Raw genomic sequence first — 22,333 nt, forward strand, 5'->3', positions numbered from 1 at the left:
CATTATTATGATGGTTTGCAAATCTCCAATTATCTTGCAAGTCTACTAGTTCTCAACCACACTCCAAATCACAACATAGATCATCAAAGAAACCACCGCTTCTTTCTAGCTCTCATGGTTTAGTTTATCCTGTTAACGGCAACCCAATCAAACTCTTGCGTTGGGTGGGCTCTTTTGTTTCCACAATTCTGGGCTTCTGAACCAGATTCGAGGTGTTGCAAAGAAATTATATGGTGAAAGGAAGATTTCATCTGTATTCAGAGGAAATATGAGGCTAAATCCAAGCATTACACATTATTGAGAAATATTCCACTTCTTCAAATTGGGCTAATTCTATTTCAGGTAACTATTCATGCACTTCAAATCCTATATTGGTGCCATCACATCATCATTGTACTCTAGGTTTACAAGGAATGATTAAGCATGACATTGGATGGTGGGCTAGTTTGGTAGAGGGTGCAAATGATCCATATGGTAGAACCATCCATATTGATTCTCAACATGAGAGATTTGTTGCCAAGGGTTACAATGTAAGGCATTTGGCTGTAGGAGCTCCAGGCATTCCTTTGTTTGAAATTTTCATAAAAACAGACAGTGATCATAAATACAAGGAGCAAGTGGTCTACTTCACGTCTGCTTGCAGCGAAATGGACAATCTACATATGCTTCCTTTTCAGTATCACCTAAAGCTACTGAAGACTCAGATACTGACACATAAAAATTATGATGCAGATGTGGGAGATGAGGGATTGAGACGGGTTCTTAAATATCTTAAGGCTGGGATGCCTAGCCTAAAATTTAGGGTGTTGAAAGTTGTGACTCTAGAACAGGAAAACACAGATATAATCTCAGGGCTTTTTGGGAAGTTAATCCAGGATGTCAATAAAGAGAAGGATGATGCAACTTTGAATGAGATGACTTGGTAAATAGAAGGGTTTTCAAATTAGTGAGAGTGGCTTGGGACGCCATTTATTTTTCAATTATATAGAATTGAGACAAATTCTAAGATATTTTAGTTTGAATGGTTTGGTTAACAATTTGTTATCTAATTATATAAAATTAAAGTTTCAATTTTTTGTAACTGTCCATTAGTGATATTTATTTTAACTGTATGTTAATGATATTTATGGAATAATTGTTCCTAATGTAATAGTTGCAGCTGATAACGATTCTCCATCAATCTACATCACTATTAAAAAGGGAAAAAGACTAGCTGTTTTACCTCCCGAGTAGCCAAGAAAGACTAATAAAAAACACCTGTATTTCCAATGCATTCGAAGCTATAATCCACATCTCCTTGTGTCTTCTCTGCTATTACCTGACATAAATATAACTTTCTCCTTATCGTGAACCAGAGATAAATCTGTGAACACTTGATAAAGGAAAAAAGCATTTAACTTACCTCTTGAATGGGCTTTTCATGGTCTTTTGGATTAATGCATTCAGTCACGCCCAAGGGTTTTGCTGCATTGGAAATGAAGTTAATTGGTGAGTTTCTACTTAATTCCCTGGTCTCACTTATGATGATATTCAATTTAGTTGGTTCTACATAATTAGGACTCAGAAAATGTATGGTTGTATGATCTTCATAGGAGAATCCATTTTACCTTTGATGAACTTTCTTGAATTTGTGTCAATACCAATTATCTTAGAGGCACCTCTCATTCTTGCACCCGCTGTGACCTACAGAGTGCCCATGAAAACATCATGAGTACACTTTAGAGAATATCATGAAATCTGAAATCGATTGTAGAGAATATCACATAAAACTGAACTAGTGTCAGGATGATATTACTAACAGCAAGGCCAATGGTACTGAGGCCAAAAATGGCCACAATTGATCCACTTTGGATTTCATCTGTGTTGAAAACAGCTCAAACACCTGAACAATCAAAAGAGATATTGATCATTCTAATTGTAAGTTGAATATTGTAGCTCCAATATTGAGGCGTAGATGCATAAAAAAAGTCACAGTAAATATACCAGTGCCTATTCCACAACCAAACAAGCATGCTTTGTCCAGTGGAGCCTCTGGATTGATTTTGGTAATGCAAGCATAGTCAACAACTGTGTATTCGATAAATGTAGAAGTGGACATGAAATGGTAAATGGGAAATTCCTTGATTGAGAAACGTGTCTTTCCATCATTTCTCATCACTTTTCTTGTGAGATCGATTTTGAATTTATCACAAAGATTAGTCTTCTTAGATTTACAGAACACACAATCTCCACACTCTCATGTGAACAAGGGAATTACATGGTCTCCAACCTTGATATCAGTCACGCCTTCACCCATGCTCTCTAATATCCTACAATCATAAATTGTATGCTCTTATTTCATAATTTGTTCGAAAAACATATAATCAGACTCATATTAATTGTAACTATCAAAGATTTACCCAGCACCCTCGTGTCCAAGTATGCGAGGAAAAGTTTGCATGTTTTCATCCTGCAGACATACATAAGCCATTTGAAGTAAAATAGTTATGGCCATCAATTGTTAGGATATTCTGACACATAGGAAATAGTTAAGTATAACTTGGTCTAGTATAGAGTTAGGTAAAGTGTGTTTCTTTACTATGTACATTTTGTAACTTACAATCCGACGGTTCATTCTATCCTCGGTATTACCGACACTTGATTCGTGGCTTAACACCCGATTGGTCCATGATCTATATTTAAAGAGCATGGAGGGTCATTTGTAGGTTAACCGTCCATGAGATAAGCTTATGTAAATTTTCATTCTTTTATTAATAAATTTCCTGAAGTGGTCGCGTTGGCTAAGGCCGTGGACTATTTCCCTCTTTGAGGGTTTTAACCACGTCAAAAGTACTGGTGTATTGATCTGTGATCTTTTTGTGAGCGGTGTCCTTTGGTGTTCTGTCTGAGGAACTTACCATGTAAATTCCTACATGGTATCAGAGCTATTTGAGGGTCGCGTCCATTGGTGATCCAAATCTGAAGCCGGTAGAACTGCATCCAACTGTCGTTTCCTAGATCTATTATTTCTGACTGCTTACGGGTCGAGAGGACTACTCTGTTGTGTTGGGAGCATCTGTTCCAGTGAGGAACCCATTTCGTTTCACGTGAAAAGGTTTCTGGTAGCCCTAGCTACGTCATTTTTAAGATTTGGAGGTATACAATGTTTATTTGTAGTTTATAGTTATTTTCTCTCTGTTTATTTTGGTTTCGGTTTATTTAGATTTTTTTATTACCGGATCTATACCTTTCACTTCTGTGTATGCTCTTTGCCCCGTGACTCTGTGCGATTTGGGAAAATCAAAAACAGAAAGGAAGGATTTTTCTCATGCGTATGCTCTTTTCCGCTGCGCCTTAGTGTGATCTCGGAAAATCAGAAACATTGAGGAAAATATTTAGTTTCTGGCTAAAGCTAACTTCGAGCCGTAAGGTTCATTTTTTTTGTATTTCCGTGTTGGGTTTTGTGTTTTCTATTTTGTAGGGAAAAAGAACTTTCTCAAAGCAAGCATGCAACCCAAAGCTTCCCCCCCCCTCTCTCTCTCTCTCAAACTTTTTGTATAGATCACTTGGTCCAAAGCTAATTTATGAGAGTAGAGGTCTTGAGTTCAAGTCTTCTTTTTGTGGGGGCGGATTTTTCATTTCCGCACATTCCCGCACTTCGTCGGCATCTTCATCAAATTTTCTTCAAAAAGCCATAACTTCTTCATCCGGAAGCCGTTTTCAGAACCGTTTTTTTTTAAACAGCGTAATTTTTCGAGATCTTTCCATTGCAAGACTTAGTTTCAGCATCTATAGCTTTAGTTTCTATTAAAATGGAAAGTCCATGCCAAGTTATTCTTGATAGCACCAACTACTTCCAATGGTGGTCCTACATTGTGGATTTACTTAGAAGTAAAGGTCTCTACAGAATAGCCTCAGGCCAAGAAACCAAACCGAAAGATGAAGATAAGGCAGCTAAATGGGAAAATAGGCAAGATCAAGCATGTGGGTTGATAGGGATGTCTATTTCTCCAGATCTTAGATTCCATATTGCAGAACTTGATACTCCTGATGAAGCATTGAAACATATTACTAAAGTTTTTGGAATAAAAAATGAACTTAGAGCCCATCAACTTGAAAATGAGTTGCTTACATTGGACCCCAATAATTTTTCTTGCATTGAAGGTTTTTTGTCCAAGTTCAAGACCCTTAGACTTCTCTTGGAAGGTGTTAAGGTTAAGAAAGAAGATAGTAACCTTATCTATTCCATTCTTACTAAGTTGGGACCAGCCTACTCTGTGTTTGTTTCCACCTTCCATTCTACAAGAGAAGCCTTCATTTCTCAAGGACAAGACTATAACTCCCCTTCCTTTGATTCTTTTTGTGATTCTTTAATAAGAGAACAAGAAAAACTCTTACACCTTGGTCTTCTTAATCTTGGAAACTCTTCTAAGAATGCGTTAGCCACCCAGCAACAACCAAATCCAAAGAATCCTAAGAAGTTGTATCCTAAAAGGAATGGTCCTAAACCAAACATGGGTCCTAAGCAATTTCAGCCTCAAAACGAAAAATCATTTCAACAAAATGATAAGACAAATAAAAACAAAGGGAAGAAGACTGATAGACATTGCAAATTTTGTAATAGAGATGGCCACTTAGAATCCAAATGCTTTAAGAAGATGGAAGCCTTGGAAGCAACAATGAAGAAGCATAACATCCATTTGGATCACTCTTCAACTTCAACTTCATCTTCAGGAATGGCACTTTCTACATGTGGTTTTCAAGCATCTCGGTCTAGCTATGCACTAAATGTATCTTCTTCTTCTCATTCTCATGAGTGGCTCATTGATTCAAGAGCTTCTTATCACATGGCCAAAAACAAAGCCATGTTTTCTTCTTTAAATGATTGTAACACCAAAAATATATATGTTGGTGATGATAGATCTCTTAGTGTTGTAGGGGTTGGAACTGTTCATCTAGACAATGGTCAGTTTAATGATGTATTATGTGTTCCAACCTTATCCTACAACCTTCTATCTGTATATCAGATAACTCATTCAGGTGAAGGTAAAATCGTGTAATTTTCAGCTCATGATGTTGTAATTAAGGACCTAAGAGATCCTAGACAGATTTTAGCTACTGGCATTGCTGATGATTCTACAAGGTTGTATAAGTTTCACAACTTTGGGTCATAAAATATTCCCTCAGTATTTGTTGCTCATAATGATGAAGTGAGCAAACTTTGGCATGAGCGATTTGGTCACTTAAACTATCGCTCTCTTCAGAATCTATGTAAAGAAAATGTGGTGACAGGTCTTCCAATGGTATCTTGCAGAGATGGTGTTTGTTCCGGATGTGTACTCGGGAAACATCATCAGGACAGTTTTGAAAAACGTGCCTCTTGGCACGCCTAAGCCCCTTTACATCTCGTGCATAGTGATTTATGTGGTCCACTTCCAGTTGTTTCACTCTTTGGATACAAGTATTTCTTAACTTTCATTGACGATTTCTCCAGACGCACTTGGGTATACTTCTTAAAACTCAAGAGTGAAGTATTTAACATGTTCTTGGCCTTTAAGGCCTTTGTTGAAAAACAATCTGGACATCAAATTCTTAAGCTAAGATCTGATAATGGCGGAGAATATGTTAACAACAACTTCATCAACTTTTGCACTAAGAATGGAATTCAAATGCAACATACTGTTCCATATACTCCACAACAAAATGGCGTAGCTGAAAGGAAAAATCACACCTTAAAGGAAATGGCTAATTGTATGCTTCAATCTAAAGGACTTAGTCTTAATTATTGGGTAGAAGCAATTAACTGTGCAAATTACATAATAAATTGCACTCCTACTAAGGTTTTAAAGAATATCACTCCAGAAGAAGCGTGGAGCTCAATTAAACCATATGTAAGTCACTTTCGTGTTTTTGGAAGTGAAGCATGGGCCCATATTCCAGATGAGAAACATAAAGCTTTAGAACCTAAGAGTGAAAAATGTATTTTTGTTGGATATTCTGAAGATGTCAAAGGATATAGACTTATTCCACTTAAGTCCAAAAAAGTTATCATTAGAAGAGATGTAAAGTTTGCTGAAAATATATCGGCCTACGAGCCTAGTTCGGCGGATGTGCCACCTCTCCCTATCTCTTCTACTTTGGAAAACATTTCTTCTTCAGATGATGAAAGCGAGGATGAAAATCATCCCCCATCTTCTCAGGATCCTCCTTTAGCTCCTCAGCTTCCAAAATGGGTCTGTGCTACTCGAGATGCAGCAAGTGATCTTGCTGGTGATCCTACAGATCAGCGACGTACACGTTCTCAGTTTGATAGAGCCTCTTCTTTACTGGCTCAAGATTCAGTGAATTATGATCCTGACACCTTTGCAGAAGCTTCAGGCCATCCATATTGGGAAGCAGCTATGAATGAAGAATATCATTCATTATTGGCAAATGATACATGGGATCTTGTTCCTCTACCAAAGGGACGAAAACTTGTTAGATGCAAATGGGTTTACAGAGCCAAGTATGGACCAGACGGGAAAGTTGATAAACATAAAACTCGTCTTGTTGCTAAGGGTTTTTCACAAGTTGAAGGCATTGACTATACTAAAACCTTCTCCCCTGTTGCCAAAATGAACTCTATCCGCCTTGTTCTTTCCCTTGCTACCTCTTTCAAATGGGAAGTCCATCAGATGGATGTTAAATCCGCCTTCTTGCATGGAGACTTGCATGAAGAAATCTATATGGAGCAACCTATTGGCTTTATACAAACAGACTCCAGTCTTGTATGTCGGCTTAAGAAATCCCTTTATGGTCTCAAGCAAGCTCCTCGAGCTTGGTATGCCAAAATGGATAACTTTCTTTTAGAAAATGGCTTTTCTAGGTGTCATTCTGACAATACTGTCTACACCAAGAAAGTGGGAAAATCTCTTATCATTCTTGTTCTTTATGTTGATGATCTTATCCTGACTGGTAGTGATCCCAACCTTATAAACCATGTGAAGACTAGCCTTAAAAGGAAGTTTGAAATGACAGACTTAGGACACTTACATTATTTTCTTGGTCTTCAAGTCTTGCAATCCAAGGAAGGTATTTCCCTTTCCCAGTCCAAGTATGCCTGTAATATTCTACGCCATTTTCACATGGAAGACTGTAAGCCAGCCCCTTCTCCCTTTCAGTTTGGAGTCAAACTTTCAGTCACTTGTACTTCTCTTGAAGTTGATGCTACCTTATACCGTCAACTTGTAGGAAAACTTTTGTATCTAACCCATACTTGTCTTGACCTTTCCTTTGTTGTTGGCCTTGTTGCTCGGTTTATGCAAAACCCACGTGAAAGTCATTGGAAAGAAGCTAAAAGAATACTTCATTATGTTCGAGGTGCAGTTCAGTTTGGGATTCATTACAGTGCCGAAGCATCTCCTCTATTGGTTGGTTTCACTGATTATGATTGGGCTGGTGACCCTGATGATCGGAAGTCTACTACAGGTTATGTGTTCACTCTTGGTTCACGACCTATTACATGGGATTGCAAGAAACAAGGTGCCATTTCTCTTTCTTCAGCAGAAGCAGAGTATTGTGGTGCTGTAGAAGCTAGTAAGGAAGCCTTGTGGCTTCGTCAGATCCTGTCAGAGTTTGGCTTTCAGCAGCAACATCCGACTACACTTTGGTGTGATAATCATAGTGCCATTCAACTATGCAAAGATCCAGTCCAACATCAGCGCAGCAAACACATTGAACTGCACATGCACTTCACCAGAAAGCTCATTCACGACCATGTTCTTGAAGTGCAATACTGTTCAACAGATGATCAAGTTGCAGACATCTTTACAAAGGCTCTCACAGAGGCGAAGTTCACTAAACTTCGATTTATGGTTGGAGTTCAGGAAGTTGTCTCTAAGGGGGGATAGGCTCTAATGCCTCCTTCCTTCTCCTATTGCATCATATTTGTAAATCCTTCAATCCTATCCCAAGTTGTTCTTAAGGGGGGATGTTAGGATATTCCGACACATAGGAAATAGTTAAGTATAACTTGGTCTAGTATAGAGTTAGGTAAAGTGTGTTTCTTTACTATGTACATTTTGTGACTTACAATCCGATGGTCACGATATGTAGTGATCCGACGGTTCATTCTCTCCTCGGTATTACCGACACTTGATCTGTGCCTTAACACCCGATTGGTCCATGATCTCTATTTAAAGAGCATGGAGGGTCATTTGTAGGTTAACCGTCCATGAGAGAAGCTTATGTAATTTTTCATTCTTCTATTAATAAATTGCCTGAAGTGGCCTCGTTGGCTCAGGCCATGGACTGTTTCCCTCTTTGAGGGTTTTAACCACGTCAAAAGTACTGGTGTATTGATCTATGATCTATTTGTGGGTGGTGTCCTTTGGTGTTCTGTCTGAGGAACTTACCCTGTAAATTCCTACAGCAATGAGTACCAATAACAAGCATAATGGTGGCCGGGGTGCAGGCGTTAAAGCTAAACGCTCAAAACCTGAAACAATCTCCTCTAATTTTGGTGGAATCCTTTCTACTTTCTCGGGCGGAGTATCAGTTATCTATTACTAGATTGACTGTTTTATAAATTTTCCCCTTTGCAGCCGCTATAATCAAATCCTTTACATCAATAGCCCAAACCTTCATTATCGGGCACAATTTCATAACAGAGGGGCACTATACACTATCGACATTGTCTTTACAATAGAAATGGAAGAATACACATAAAATCACTATCGGCGCTGTTTAAAATGGAACACATGTGAAAGTGCATAAAATACACTATCGACACATCACTTCCCAGCAGTCACAACAGACCGGGCTTAACACCTCTGCAGAATTTTCCCCGATGCGATAATATACAGCGATGCGATATAGTTCCGTGATCTAACAGTTGCGGTTAATCGCAATACGATGATCAACTATACATCCTATCAATAAAGTTGCTTGGAGGTTCCCCATCGTAGATCTAACCCCTAACTAATCCAACGACCAAAAGTGATTTCGGGTGCACAAACTGCACGACCCTTAACCAAATTTCGGACTCAATGGTAATTATAAATCGCCAATATAATAAAGTTTGGGTCCGACCTCTTGCTTAACACTCGTTCACTTTTTCAACCTGAAATCCACCAGATGAAAAGGCCGAGAGATCTACGGCTTGCAGGATTCAACTAGCACGCAGGCTAGTCAATGAAATCAACAGTGTAGGATGACTGTGGTATGTCACTTGATTTAAGAATTTAATTCTTTCAACCATCTGCAGTTATAAATATAGTGACAAAGACATAAACAATCACACTGAAAATAATTTACCAAACCAAACATGAATTTAAAGTACCTTTAACAATTCGATCTGAACCAAGATTCGATGAAAAACAGAGGATTACAGAGAAACGCACACCTCCGGGATTGACCAATTTACAATGGAAATATGCAGAGCTTAAGTTTCTGCAATTTTTATTCATATAAGGCCAGACAAGCCAAATCAATTCCAATCAGTCCAAAAATCCAATTAGTCCAAATCTGTTTTACATCCTTCGAAACTTACATAAATACAACTTCACTCTAACTATAAGATCCTTAAACAATGGATCAAATTTGTCTATTTTAAACTAAAATCAAATCTGAGAAATATTCTCCTCTAGACTCTCAACTAAATCAAACTAGTCTAATTAATTACAAAATCATTCAATCGCTACTTTCTAGCTCACAATCCTATCTAGAAAGCTGTAAATTGATGGCTAAAGGATCCCACTCCTTGGCTTGTAGATTTTTTTGTATTTTTGGAATAAGTTTGAAGCTTTTTTCCTCCAAGCCTCATGCTCCTGCATCACATAACAAGCTCCATAATCTTCATTAAAAATATATAGCATAACAAGCTTGAAACCACGTTACTGATTATGACAGAGGGATGTGTGGGTGATTTTGATACGGACTTCCATAGCCTGTGGTGAATCTACTTGAATTTATTCAATAACCAGTGGCTGCTTAGCTTCCCATGCTACTGTAGCTGCTTATCAGGTCACAATGCATCTCTTAATGTTGCTAATTCTGAGCTGAAAACTCTACGAATAAAATCTAACTACATAATTTATGCATATGCAAAACTATACCTAGGAAAGTGATAACTTCGCCACGAGTACTTTTCTGAGGCAAGAGACAATCTTCACCATTACAACTTGTATCTAGTTTTTGAATCCACTGGCCTAGATGGCTAAGACTTTCTTCAGGCATAAGAGCATTGGAAGTAGACTCCCACAATGCAAATTCATTTCCAAGTCTAGGTGATGCCACAACGATGCCCAATTTTTACCAAAAGAAAATCCCATGAAAAGCCTCCAAAACCATAACAGAATAGTCTCTATTAGATACTCTGACGAGGAGAAAGAGGTCTGGTGTGACTCTTATTCGTTTTTGACATTTCTTTGAAACAAGAACAAGCCTGTGGTTGATGCCAGGTAACTAAAGGGAGCAGGAATTTTCTTTGCATCTTCTTGATAAATTTCATGAAGGGAATGGATAGAGGGGTGCTATGCCATTTTTCTGAGTGGGTGGAGTATGCCCAACAATCCCAATTGTTGTCCACATCCCCTGTGATCAACCATGGAATTTTGTTGCATTCCTCGTGGAGGGTGCCCAGTTTCCAGATTTATTCTGCTGGTACACATGTCAACATCTCTTCAATCAAATAGTCTGCAAACTCAAAAACCTATGAGAGAGCCTCCACCATTTTCAAAATTCAAAAGTTAAGGTGTATGAGATAAATGTGCCTGAAATTTTATATTAAAGACATTTAGTTGCTGCGTTGTTCTTGGACTCTACAAAATGTTCAATTTTTACTGAGTCCTTGAGATTATGATGGATAAGAAAAGTGTCGGGCAGGCATAAATGGAAGGATAAGTCTTAACCAGATACAAAGATTCAAATATAATATAGTATTATATGAATTTTAGTTTTTGAGTTTTATTTTTTTAAGAGGCCTTTGGGATTCGCAAAGACTATTCAAGTTCATTTATCACTTTTCATATTCCTTGTAGATGAATAATGTAAATTTTCCATAATGTTTAAATATCAGGTTTCAAACCTTTTTTCTTTTAAGGTGTGTGAGAGTGAAAAAACAGAGCTGAAACATGTAAGTAGATAGTATCCAATAGTTAAATATACTCTAGGAATAAGTATAAGTATATGACATATCAGAGTATTTAAAGCCGATGTCACAATAATATTTTAAACATAATTCAAGTCTAAATCTTGAACTAAATATAATAATTGTGCTACAAATTTCACCCTACAGCTAGAAACAGAGCACGAGGAATTAGAGGTTAACTCTGACCTATTGAAGGAATCAGAGTGGCACAGCGAAAGCGAGGATTAAAGACCTATAATTGATCAGACTGCCTATAAATCTAAAGTATCAGAGAAATATTTAAAGAGCCATGAGAGAGGATTTATTAAAATTCCAACAAATTATTTCTAGTAGTCATTACAGGTACCAGAATTCTAGCAAGGATAGAGACTTATCTTAGAAGTAAAGGCTTGGAGAGAGCTATCAAGGGTTGAAAAGAGCCCTCATTTGACATCATATACTTAGGGTTTGAAATCAATGAATAATGAATGGGTGCTAAACCAATCACCATACATACGTTAAAAGTGCTCAGTGAGGCAGAATTGTTTACATTGATACAATTATCTAAAAATAAAATAGATCGCCCCAAAATTGCATTGTTGAAACACTTTCATTAGATATTTTTATCACATAAACCCTCATTGTTTGTCCTAAAGTCCTAAATATCAATAAAATATTTCATTTAACTAAGAGGGAGACCACTATCACCTAACCCTCTCTCCTTTACACTTTAAGCTACCTCTCTCCTGCTCAAGGGAGGCTTCCCTGGGATAAAATTGTTGAGATTTTAGGCAATGAGAGGGAAAGTGATATGAAGAGTAAATTCCAACCAAAGATTTTTCAAAGAATTAAGAAAATAAAATAGGTGGAAGAATCAAAAGCTAATGTCTTTCTCTTGGGTAGTGAAGTTTGCTACAATACCTTCCCTAGACAGTGCTAATGACAATGGCTCATGCAAAGAGATCCCATAGATCTCCCAACACAGCCACCAATAGGAGATTGATTATATGCAATAGCTTCCCTTGAGATAGAGGAGGATGAAGGTGAGTCATAAAGAGAGCCCGGTATATTCCTCTGCGGAAAAATAGACCTAATTAGGGGAAAAATCCTAGACCCAGACGATGGTAGAGCAGGATGATGCAAATGCTGCTGAAAATGATGATTGTGACTAGAGCTGAAGCTCAAACAAACTTCTATGGGAAAATCAAAAGAAACTCATTGTGATGTTCCTCCAGCCTAGGGTTCATAATGTTGGTTTTCAACAAAATGGCTACTACTCTCTCTCTCTAGGTGAGCATATTTCTCTTGGATGTTGAGTGTTGTTGTTTCAACTATTGGGACAATGTTATCTCCTTGGACCTATGTTGTGTAAATTATCTGGCAACTGTGATTTTCTCTTGCTTATCTTTACATTCTCCCATTGCTGGTGTCTGTAGCAAAACCCAAGTTGGTGTGCCACTACCATCCCACAAAAGCCAATAAAATTAGCATATATAAATCATATATACTAAACTATTTAGTAGCAAGGCAGAGAAACAAATGGAATACATAGAGCCATACATGTCAAAGCAAAGATGTCCATTGTTTCCCAGGTCCCATACTCTTTCAACTTTATATGGACGATTTAGAAGATCTCATTTCAAGGTGATACAGGTGGTTTCCTTCTCTATGGGATTTCCAACTGGGATGTAAGATCACCTCACTTCTCTAGGTGCAATTATGGTTGAAGTTTCCATCCACAATTTATTAAAGGAATATCTTATACATCTCTCAAGGTAGTTGTAGGTTACACTTTAAATATTTCACCTTTTTAATGAACTTTTCATGGAAGTATGAGAGATTATAGAATAGGAGTTTCATGTGATGAGTTTATACACATCTTAAGTTTCTGGGCATATTTTATTTCTGTGTATCATAGAATAATAGGTTGTCGCACAAAAACCTTGTCCTCCTAGCTATAGCAAGGAGCTTCCACAGTTTGTGGGGAACTCTTTTTCTACTGCCCCACATGTCCTAGAATTTATGAAGCATATATGAGAATTGATGGAAAGACATGAAGATTCCATGATAAGGTTATTTGTGCTTTCTTTAGGACAAGGGCATGGTGGCTATCTGAAGCATTATTGTAGCCCAAACATCATACATTCTCTCAAATCTCTAGTTGAAATCTTCCTCAAGCATTGCCACCCAAGGTTCAGAAATTTGATGGTACATATCAAGAGTTGTTGACAACCATACAAGAGGAAGGCCTCCTTGGTATTTTTGAAGGAAATGATAACATTTTTGGGGATGAAAGTGGAGCATCTATGGAAGAGGGATTATGCTCAAAATTTGAATATGAAAACACTAGATATTTGTAACACGAACAACCTTGTGGTAGCAATGATAGGAAGGAGGGCCATTTTAGCATCTAAAGTGATTTCTTAACACATAAATGAGTACCAACATGAAAAATGTGATGGCATTATTACACCACCTTCAAATGATACATGTGTCACTCTTTCTAGTGAGGATTGGCATCAGGTTGGTGATGTTTTTTTTGGCTGCCCCATAGGAAACAATGTTGCAGATACAGAAGAAGAAAGTAGTAGCAGTTTTGAGATGAATTTGGTGTGGGATTTATGCTCACAAATAAAAACAAGAACACTCCCTTCTCTTATGGCTTATGTACATGATAATCATAATAATGAAAACATAAGCCTAGACACTCATAATGATCCTCTCATCAGTATGGATCAATCATCAGACCATATATTTTGGGTTGGGTAGAGGCAAGTCCTATACACTACTTGCATGGACCATCGATGTTTGGTGATCACGAAGAAGAGGGGAAGTTTGATTCTGAGCCACTTCTAAGCCCTTCACAAGCATCCGTCATGAGGGTTTTGAGACTGTGTCATGTTATAAAAGTGTTGGAATAACCTCCCTAGACTTGTCACAAGAATTGAGGATAGAATATCCCTCCGAGGATGAGAGACTTTGCTCCAAATATGACAACAATAAGGATTTTGCACCAAACATTGGCATTTCTGATAATGAGTATCAACATTACACAAGTTATGAAATCCTCAATGATGAATTTTTTGCTCTATAGGAACACAAGTATTTCTGTTTTGTACACCAATTTCCCCAAGTCTTGAACAATGAAAAGCAAAAAATCAACAGAGTCCTCTTATCTCTAAAATCAATACTGCAAACCTTCTTTATTAGAGCAAAGGCGTAAGGACCATATTTGTGAAGAGTCAAAGGAATTATCTAGCAACATAATAGAAGCCACACCTCTTCACATTGGAGCAAAAAACAAAAAGGTGCCCCCTAGGTCTGAATCTTCCAAATCACCGAATTTATGAACATCTACATAGACTTTGGTATGTACATTACTGATCAATGAAATTATTAAGAATGGATTGTTCTAGTTTTGCAAGGCACTTAAGGCCCTCCTATTGGAAACTATATCAATCCTATAAAGGAGTAAAACCCTTTGTCTATAGTTCAAAATTTGTGTATGGTTCTGTGCATAAGCCCTAGAAGGATAATCTCCAAAAAATCCAGTCCTATGCATTAGTTGAAGGTCTATGTTGGGCATCGGTCCTATTTTGAGACCATTGTCAAAGGTTACCAAATTTTTGAAGTTCAAGCTACATGAAGAAAGTTTTGAGAATGTTTTGCAAAGTCAAAATCAAAATTGAAGAAGCTAAAATTATGAAGTCTCAAGTTATCAATTTTTTCTTAAATGAAGTTGAAATTGTCAGCATGTTTGTGAAGGAGTCAAAAGAATTATTTAAGGATGTATCTATATATTATAGAGATTCGCTGACTCCTCTGAATCAACTGCTAATACCGATTGTTGCACTCCACAAGCCGACTCCTTTAAATCAACTGCTAATATTACCTTTTGCACTCCACAAGCCAAATCCTCTAAATCAACTGCTAATACTGCTTTTTTCACTCCACAAGCCAACTCCTCACCCCTTCTTCTATTTGTATTTTGTGTTCGTAGAACCCGTCATTTTTTAAATCCTTGATCCTGAAGGTTATCGTAGCTGGACAGAAGGTGGACATAACACATTAATTTTAGGTTATGGACTCCCTCCAGAATGGGAACGAGAGAGTAGCTAGGTGGGTGAGAATAAGGTAGCTTGCTTGCATAAGAAAGAAAACATGCTCAGAGATTCAAATGAAAGCAGTAGGTCTCACTCAAGCTGGAAAGGTAGAAATGCGGTCAAGTAGAACTAAACTCGATGAATCTCACTACCCACCAGTATGGCAACACATCTCCTTCTGTATCTCTTTCTGTAACTGAGTATCCATTTCATTGTTCATCCCCACCTCATCTTGATTTTCTGGATTGATTGACAGTGACAAAAGCCTGCCTTGCCTTCCTTTCTTAGTAGTATCCTTCCATCTAAGCGCTCTTGCCTACTTACCGGGTATTTGTTGGTAGGTCTCGCTCATGTACTCACTGCAGTTGGAGAAGCCCGCTACTATGACGCAGTTGATGTGTTCGTTATAAAGAAGTAGGGTAGTTGGACACGGGTTCGAACAAGCAAGAGGTAGGGCGAGGATTTGAGGAGTGGTCTTGTCTGGTTCAAACTTAGAAACACAACTCCTCTTAGGGTTCAAAAGCAGAAAGGCTTAGGATTGCAGAGTGGTTGTAGAGAGGCTCGACTCCACCTCAACTCCAAAATGAATCATTTCCAACTATTTCCCTCCGCTCGAGTGCGTGTAGCCCGATATTTTTCCTAGGGTTGCAGAGTGGTTCGACTCCACCTCGATTCAAAAATGAATCATTTCCAACTCTTTCCCTTCGCCCTTGCGTGTAGCCGAGTGTGAGCTGAGTGCGTGTAGCCCAATATTTTTCCTAGGGTTGTAGAGCGGTTAGACTTCACCTTGACTCCAAAATGAATCATTTCCAACTCTTTCCCTCCACCCTTGCGATGTAGCTCAATATTATTCCCTCCACCCGTGCATGTAGCCCAATATTTTTCCCTCTGCTTCGCCAAAAAATTGTATAAAAAATACCTTAGGATATATATATTGTTGTATGGTATATTAAAACCCTTTAGGCCCTCATTATAACCCCAATATATCATTTTGTGAATTTTCCATTTTAATGCCCCAATATGAACGCACGTGATATAATATTGGTTTGTCAGTGAGGCCCCTGTGCCTTTAATCTATCTAAAGTTATGCCAAGTCATGATGGGTTTCTGCATATAAGCTAGATAGTAGAATTGTCTTTTGATTGTAGAAATGAAATCAATACAATAAATTGAGATATTACGATGTTTTTTTATCTCCTCTTGTGTCTTTGATTCCCACCATACTAGTGCTTCACCCTCCATTCTCAAGCACGATAACTAAATCTTTATGTCATCCTCTTGAAGGTTTTGAATTCTGCAATAGACCTCCAACTGACAAATCCAATTATCAAGTTTCTCTGCATTCACTTCACCATTATACATGGGCATCTCAAATTTAACATCAAGTTTTAAAAAAGGCAATTTACCAGTTCCTTTTGAGGTATGATGACGATTGTGAGTAAGGGTTGTGTTAGTGGAAGAGGGTGAAGATGCTTGTGAAGAATAAGATGAAGAAGATGGTGGAGAGGGTGGAGGTTTGTCTCCATTTCCATTACCTCCTCCTAAAGAACCTTCTCCTTTTGGAGGCTTGGAACTTTCACCTTGTAGCCTAGTATTCCTCTCTTCATAGAAGACCTTCACCATCTTTGTCATATCGAAGAAAGCCTTCCTGAAGACCTTCTCATCTTTTGTCATGTTTGTAGGTTATCCTTCATGAGAAATTCTCTCTGAAGTCTCAACTGCAACTTGAGGATGAACTGGTGTTGGGGATTGTGGCAACCTTTCCCTCCTTCCGCTTGACCCAACTTCAGGGCTTCAAATGAGCTTCCCTTCTTCTCTTTTGAGTTTTAACTTTGTAAGAATGATATAAAATTGCAAAATGCTAAATCCTTCTTTCACAAAGAAAACCTAGTGCTCTGATACCAAAATGATCTGATTTAACATATTATATTGTTTTGCTAAGATCCTCCTCAGATTAGAAAAAAATGCTTTCATTGTGCTTAAAGATTCATGAGTTTTGCAAGTATAAAATGAGTTTTTATGTTAATTTTATGAGGAATTTTAACATAAATAAGAGACTCAACAATAACATAAACATGTACAGAACATCACCAAAAACACATCACAACAAGAACATTATAAAGGAGTTCACCCCTCCTAGGCTACGTCTCTTTGGTTCAGCTTCCACTGGCTTGAGCCTCTATATTATTCTCAAAAGTGTAAAAATATGCGTTTACAATGCTCAAATGCTTCTAAAACCTACTCCAATGAGTCCAGAATGTCCAAAAATGGCTATCTAGCCTCTTTTTGCACCAAAGTTGGTCGAAAACTGGAGAAGTTATGACCTCTCCTAGTTTCTACACTATTCTCTCTACAATTTATACAAAATCTGACATCATCCTACAAATTTGCCCCATTTTCCACTAATGGAGCAACAAATTCCTTGGATTTCCGGTGGAGTTGTAGGACTGTTAATTTTTTTCCGAGGCATTAGAACCAATTTTGGGTCATATGAGGGCCATGTGCCCAAGGCCTAGCCCCCCATGCTAGCCCCCTCCCTCCGACGATCACAATAAATGCTAATAGTTATGAAGAAGCATTCACATGTGCAGTGGTGGTTGCGGTCATGTTAATGGTCTACAACTGTGGTTATGTGTTCACATGGGGGCTGGTTAAGTCTGCCCATGCCTCCTACCATTGTGGCGTTCAACTTTAAATCGAACCTCAAACTGTTAAGGTTAAGAAACAACATGCATGTTCAATGGTAAGTCATTGTGTTTGTGAGTGGGATGTCATGAGGTCGAGCCGGAACTTTGCCCTGTCCACCATAAAATTTTAATAGGTCATTAGGAGGACACGTGGCAGCCTTCGGCTTAGCCACATGTCACCACCTCATTGGCCCAAATGAAAACACGGGGATGAATAAGATGAAGCCAAATCAACATCATATTCTGAGAATATTTTGGGGATATTCCAAGAATATTCCCCTTGCCACCTAGGTGGTATGGATGCCCAGTCAACATCCCTATCAACCACCTACAAAATTTTTCCCTATTTGACAAAGTGAACAAATCTCATTTCTGGGAGCATATGGTGTCCGTTTCATGCGAAACGAGTTGCGCCAGATTCAGGATGATGAGAACTATGTGGTTATTCAGGTTCCACATCATCCTGATGACTCTGTTTTTTGTGCATAATTTTGAGCACCTGATCAATGGGGTAATTTTCCTTGTTCGAGTTGTGGTTGATATTTTGGAAATCTATGCACAGGTGGATTTCCTTGGACTTCTTCCTTACCAAGACCAAATTTGACACCCACATTGAGTGTCACACTCTGTATATGATCTGGGCATCCAACAATTTTCCCAACTCTTTCTGAATAAGAGGCTCAAGCATTGGATATACTTTCCTTAACTTCTGTTGGAATGGCTTGGCCCCTTCCTTTATCGATATCACATGATGGATGATTCACGTGTCATATGTATTAAGCTCATCGTATGTCCATGCGAAGACATCTCGGTACTACCTGAATAATCAGATAAAGGCTTGCCAATCTTGTGGCATACAAAAAGTACCGACATTGACATACATTGGATATTTTTTATGTTCCCAAGTTAATATTCCTATGAAAAAGTGTGGAACTATGGGTCTTAGCATTGATAGGTCCTCAAAAATGATTATGCAGGTCATACAATTTTTCGAATGATACCAAACCCTTGGGGACGAGGTTTCCTTTGCTTTCACTAGTTGTATCTTGCAATGACTTTTCGTGCTCCTCCTCATCGATCATTACGTAATTGAATACATTAGTGTTCACCATGAAGCCTAGTATTTGTTTGTCATCATCAAAAACAAGTAAATTAGTGATAGTTTCTTGGTCGGAAGGATTATAAATAATTCCAATAGAAAACTCGCCCCTCAATGGTGACAACCTGGCAGCAACATTTTCTAATGCATCTGCAACTGCGTTACACATTCTTGGAACATAAATAATATTGAAGGCTTGGAAATGTGAAATAAGATGTCATACCTCTTGTTGATAACTTCTAAGATGAGGTGACACACAATGTATCGTATTACGTAACTGTCACACCACAATTTCTGAGTCACCTACTGCTTTCAGGATGGCAACATTGAGGTCAATGGATTTTTGTAAGCCCAAGATAAGTGCTTCGTACTCTACAATTTTGTTCGTCCACTCAAATTCCAAGTATCTATAGATCAAATGATTTCTCTACAATGGGTCTATTAAAACAAAACCAACTCTAGAGCCCTCCTGCATTTTGGAACCATCGAATTACAAAGTCCAAAAATCATATGTACAGGGACTAGGGACTACACTAGCACTACTATAACTACTGCTAAATATACATAGTTCATTATCACCTGTTGGACTAGGAAGGAGCTCCAACTGTGTATCTGGTGGAACTAGGGAAGGTTGCCCAAGATAACACCCCAGTTGAGTTTCAAGGAAGCAATTTTTGAAACGTAATTCTGTGAACTCAATCAGTTCATTAAGTTTGTCCAAGGTAGTGACAATGTGTTTCATATATCTTTCTGATTCCACCTGGATCTAATTATTTCTTCCCTTATATAGAAGCCATAGGTTTGACCAGTTTGTAACAGAGTACCCTTGTATCTTGTTGGATCAGTCTCTGCTCAACAACACTCTATATGCTTTTGGAATGTCAACAATCACTATGTTGATACATTGGTGGAATCGTCCGTCGGATGATAAGCATATGATGACATCTCTGAGTTCACCAATTTCCTGGACATGAGTCCAATCCAGCTAAAAAATCTGTACATTTTTCTTATCCAATTTGGCATTAATTTTCTTGGCAACAGATAGTGGCATTATGTTCACTAATGCACCAGAATCAACCAAGCAATTGTGTACATTGAAATTAAAGATTTTAAAGGTTAAAAACAAATGTTGGCAGTGTTAGCTCTACTACAGATTTAGTGTTTAAGGGTTAAAAGAAGGTTTGGTAGTGCTGGTCATGCTTTCAAGAGGTTCTCAGCAGTGGATTTCTTCTTCCCTTTCATCCTCCTTATTCTCCTTCATTACCCCTTAATCTCTTCAGAAAACCCATTTAAGCCCCTTTAAACCCTTTTCCCAAAGTGCCCACGAATTTTATTTTAAACATTACAAAAGCCCTGCATTAATCTATTTCTCACGGCATTTAGACGTTTTTGTTTTATTTCTATTAAAATCCATATAAAAACTTATTATTCATTTACCCCGGCATTATAGTTTTAACCCTTATAACACCGCGCATATAATATAATCCATAGCCCGGGCCCACCCGTACCTGTCACATCAGCCACCAAACATGAGCATTAATCCGTGACCATCCGATGATCCATCGCTTGATCCAACGCCATACGCAAACCTTGCTCCCATGAACCGCTTGTCCGTTAGGAAGCGGGGAAAGCGGTTTCCCCACTGTCCTATCAGCCACGCATTGTCATATAACTGGATCACTCCCGCTTGTACATAAACCATCCTCTGCCCAAAGGCAGTGCGGGGAAACCACTTCTTGCCACTGTACCCAACTCCCCACCCATTAACCGGTTGTCAACTCCGTCTCCCGTCAGCTGTTGGATCATTCCCGCTGTGATCCAACGGCCATCGTTCATCTGTTCACATGCCTCCCGATAGCCTTCGCAAATCAAATCTCCACTGTTAGTTCGCTCGATCCAACGGTCCAAACTCTTTCATCCGCATATGAATTCTGATCGCCTGTATAGGCCGATCTTGGCCATTCGTCTGAACCATCTAACGACCATCATTCATTCTCTGCCCTACGTCCATTTTCAAGGTGTTTTTCAGTGTTTTTGGCTCGACTCATTCACGCAAAGAACGGAGTGATAATCCAACCATCTGAACATTAGTTCCTCAACTACCTACATTCAAAGACACTACGGTCAAGGACAAGAAGGACGGCTTCAAGCAGATCAAGATATAAATCAATCATGGAGAAATACATCCCATATGCTCAGAAAGGACATCAAAGTACCAGTAAATGTCATTCTGTCCATTAAAAAATTCAGATTGTAGCTGAAGACCCATATCTAACTATAAATGTGGTTGGTGGTGAGTTAAGACACCCCCACACATAGCCTAGCACAGCCATTGTGTGAGCGAATTCTATATATATTGAAAAACAAAATGTAATGAGGTTGATGAGTGTTATTTTGCTGTAAGGTTCAACTTCTGGAGATTGTAACTGTTGTGATACCTGCAGCGTCTGGTCTTCATTTTCAACTAATGCAAGCTTCTTTTGCTGTTAATTGCTCACTGTCCACTTCTTCTTCTTATTCCAGGTTGTGCCTGTCTTGCATTTATTCATGTGCTGTTAATGTTAGCATTAGAGGGGCTATCATCCCACCTCTTTGTTAGGATTTGGAATGTATCATTGAATTTGTATGTAGGTTTTTGTTCTTTTAGTGTCAGAGAGCTGTCATCCTATCTGTGTATTAGAAAACAGATTTACAGACCTTTTAACTGGTTGCAACTGGCTATCACAGGATCCTGTGCATCTGCTGGTGTGGTCAGCCTTCTCCATTATCACCTTATCCTCAAACTGTGAGTAATTGGTGATCTAAAGCCTTGTAGTCTGGGGGTGTTCACCCATGTCTGGGTTCAAGCATAGTAGAAGTGGTTATCTGGCTTGAATATGTAGCATTTCTTTCATTCATCCACCATTTTCCAACATTTTTGTTGAGTTTGTAATGTTCCTAAGCATCTCTGATATACAACCTAGGAGAGTTTCTTGGGGTGATAACATTAATTGGCGCCATTGCCGGGGAGATGAGAATTGAAGCTCAGCTTCCCTGGGAGAACGACACAGCTTCAAGCTTTGATGACAGACAAGGTTTGAACACAGTTTCAGGTTGTAATCATCTGTCTGGCGACTCCATTGGAGGAAGACCATCATTTGGCGACTCCACATCAAAGTTCTAGCTCAGTTTGTGAGACATACTCGAAGAAATCCTCAGAGATTACCAGCTAAACCAGTGCCTAAACCTGAGAGGACTGTTAAATCGAAGAAATCTTCATAGAAAGGGGCATCAGGATTAGGTAAACCTAAGAAGTCTAATTCATCTCTGAAAGATAAAGTTATTGCTGAAGATTTACAGTTTGAAGATTTAGAAATCA

At 38.5% G+C, this 22,333-nt stretch overlaps 1 protein-coding gene and 1 pseudogene across 1 annotated transcript; one reads left to right on the forward strand and one right to left on the reverse strand.

Moving 5' to 3' along the window:
* Positions 1-413: 413 nt before the first annotated feature.
* Positions 414-926, forward strand: LOC149146372 (protein EXECUTER 2, chloroplastic-like). The gene has a single exon (XM_089452737.1). The coding sequence runs from the start codon at positions 414-416 to the stop codon at positions 924-926; it is 513 nt and encodes a 170-aa protein (XP_089308863.1).
* A 317-nt stretch (positions 927-1,243) lies between these two features.
* Positions 1,244-22,333, reverse strand: part of LOC149146373 (alcohol dehydrogenase class-3-like) — a 38,662-nt pseudogene continuing 17,572 nt past the window's right edge.

This window comes from Pinus tabuliformis, chromosome X (assembly GCF_031772625.1).
Source record: "Pinus tabuliformis cultivar Carrire ecotype Pingquan chromosome X, CPIR1, whole genome shotgun sequence".
NCBI classification, from domain to species: domain Eukaryota; kingdom Viridiplantae; phylum Streptophyta; class Pinopsida; order Pinales; family Pinaceae; genus Pinus; species Pinus tabuliformis.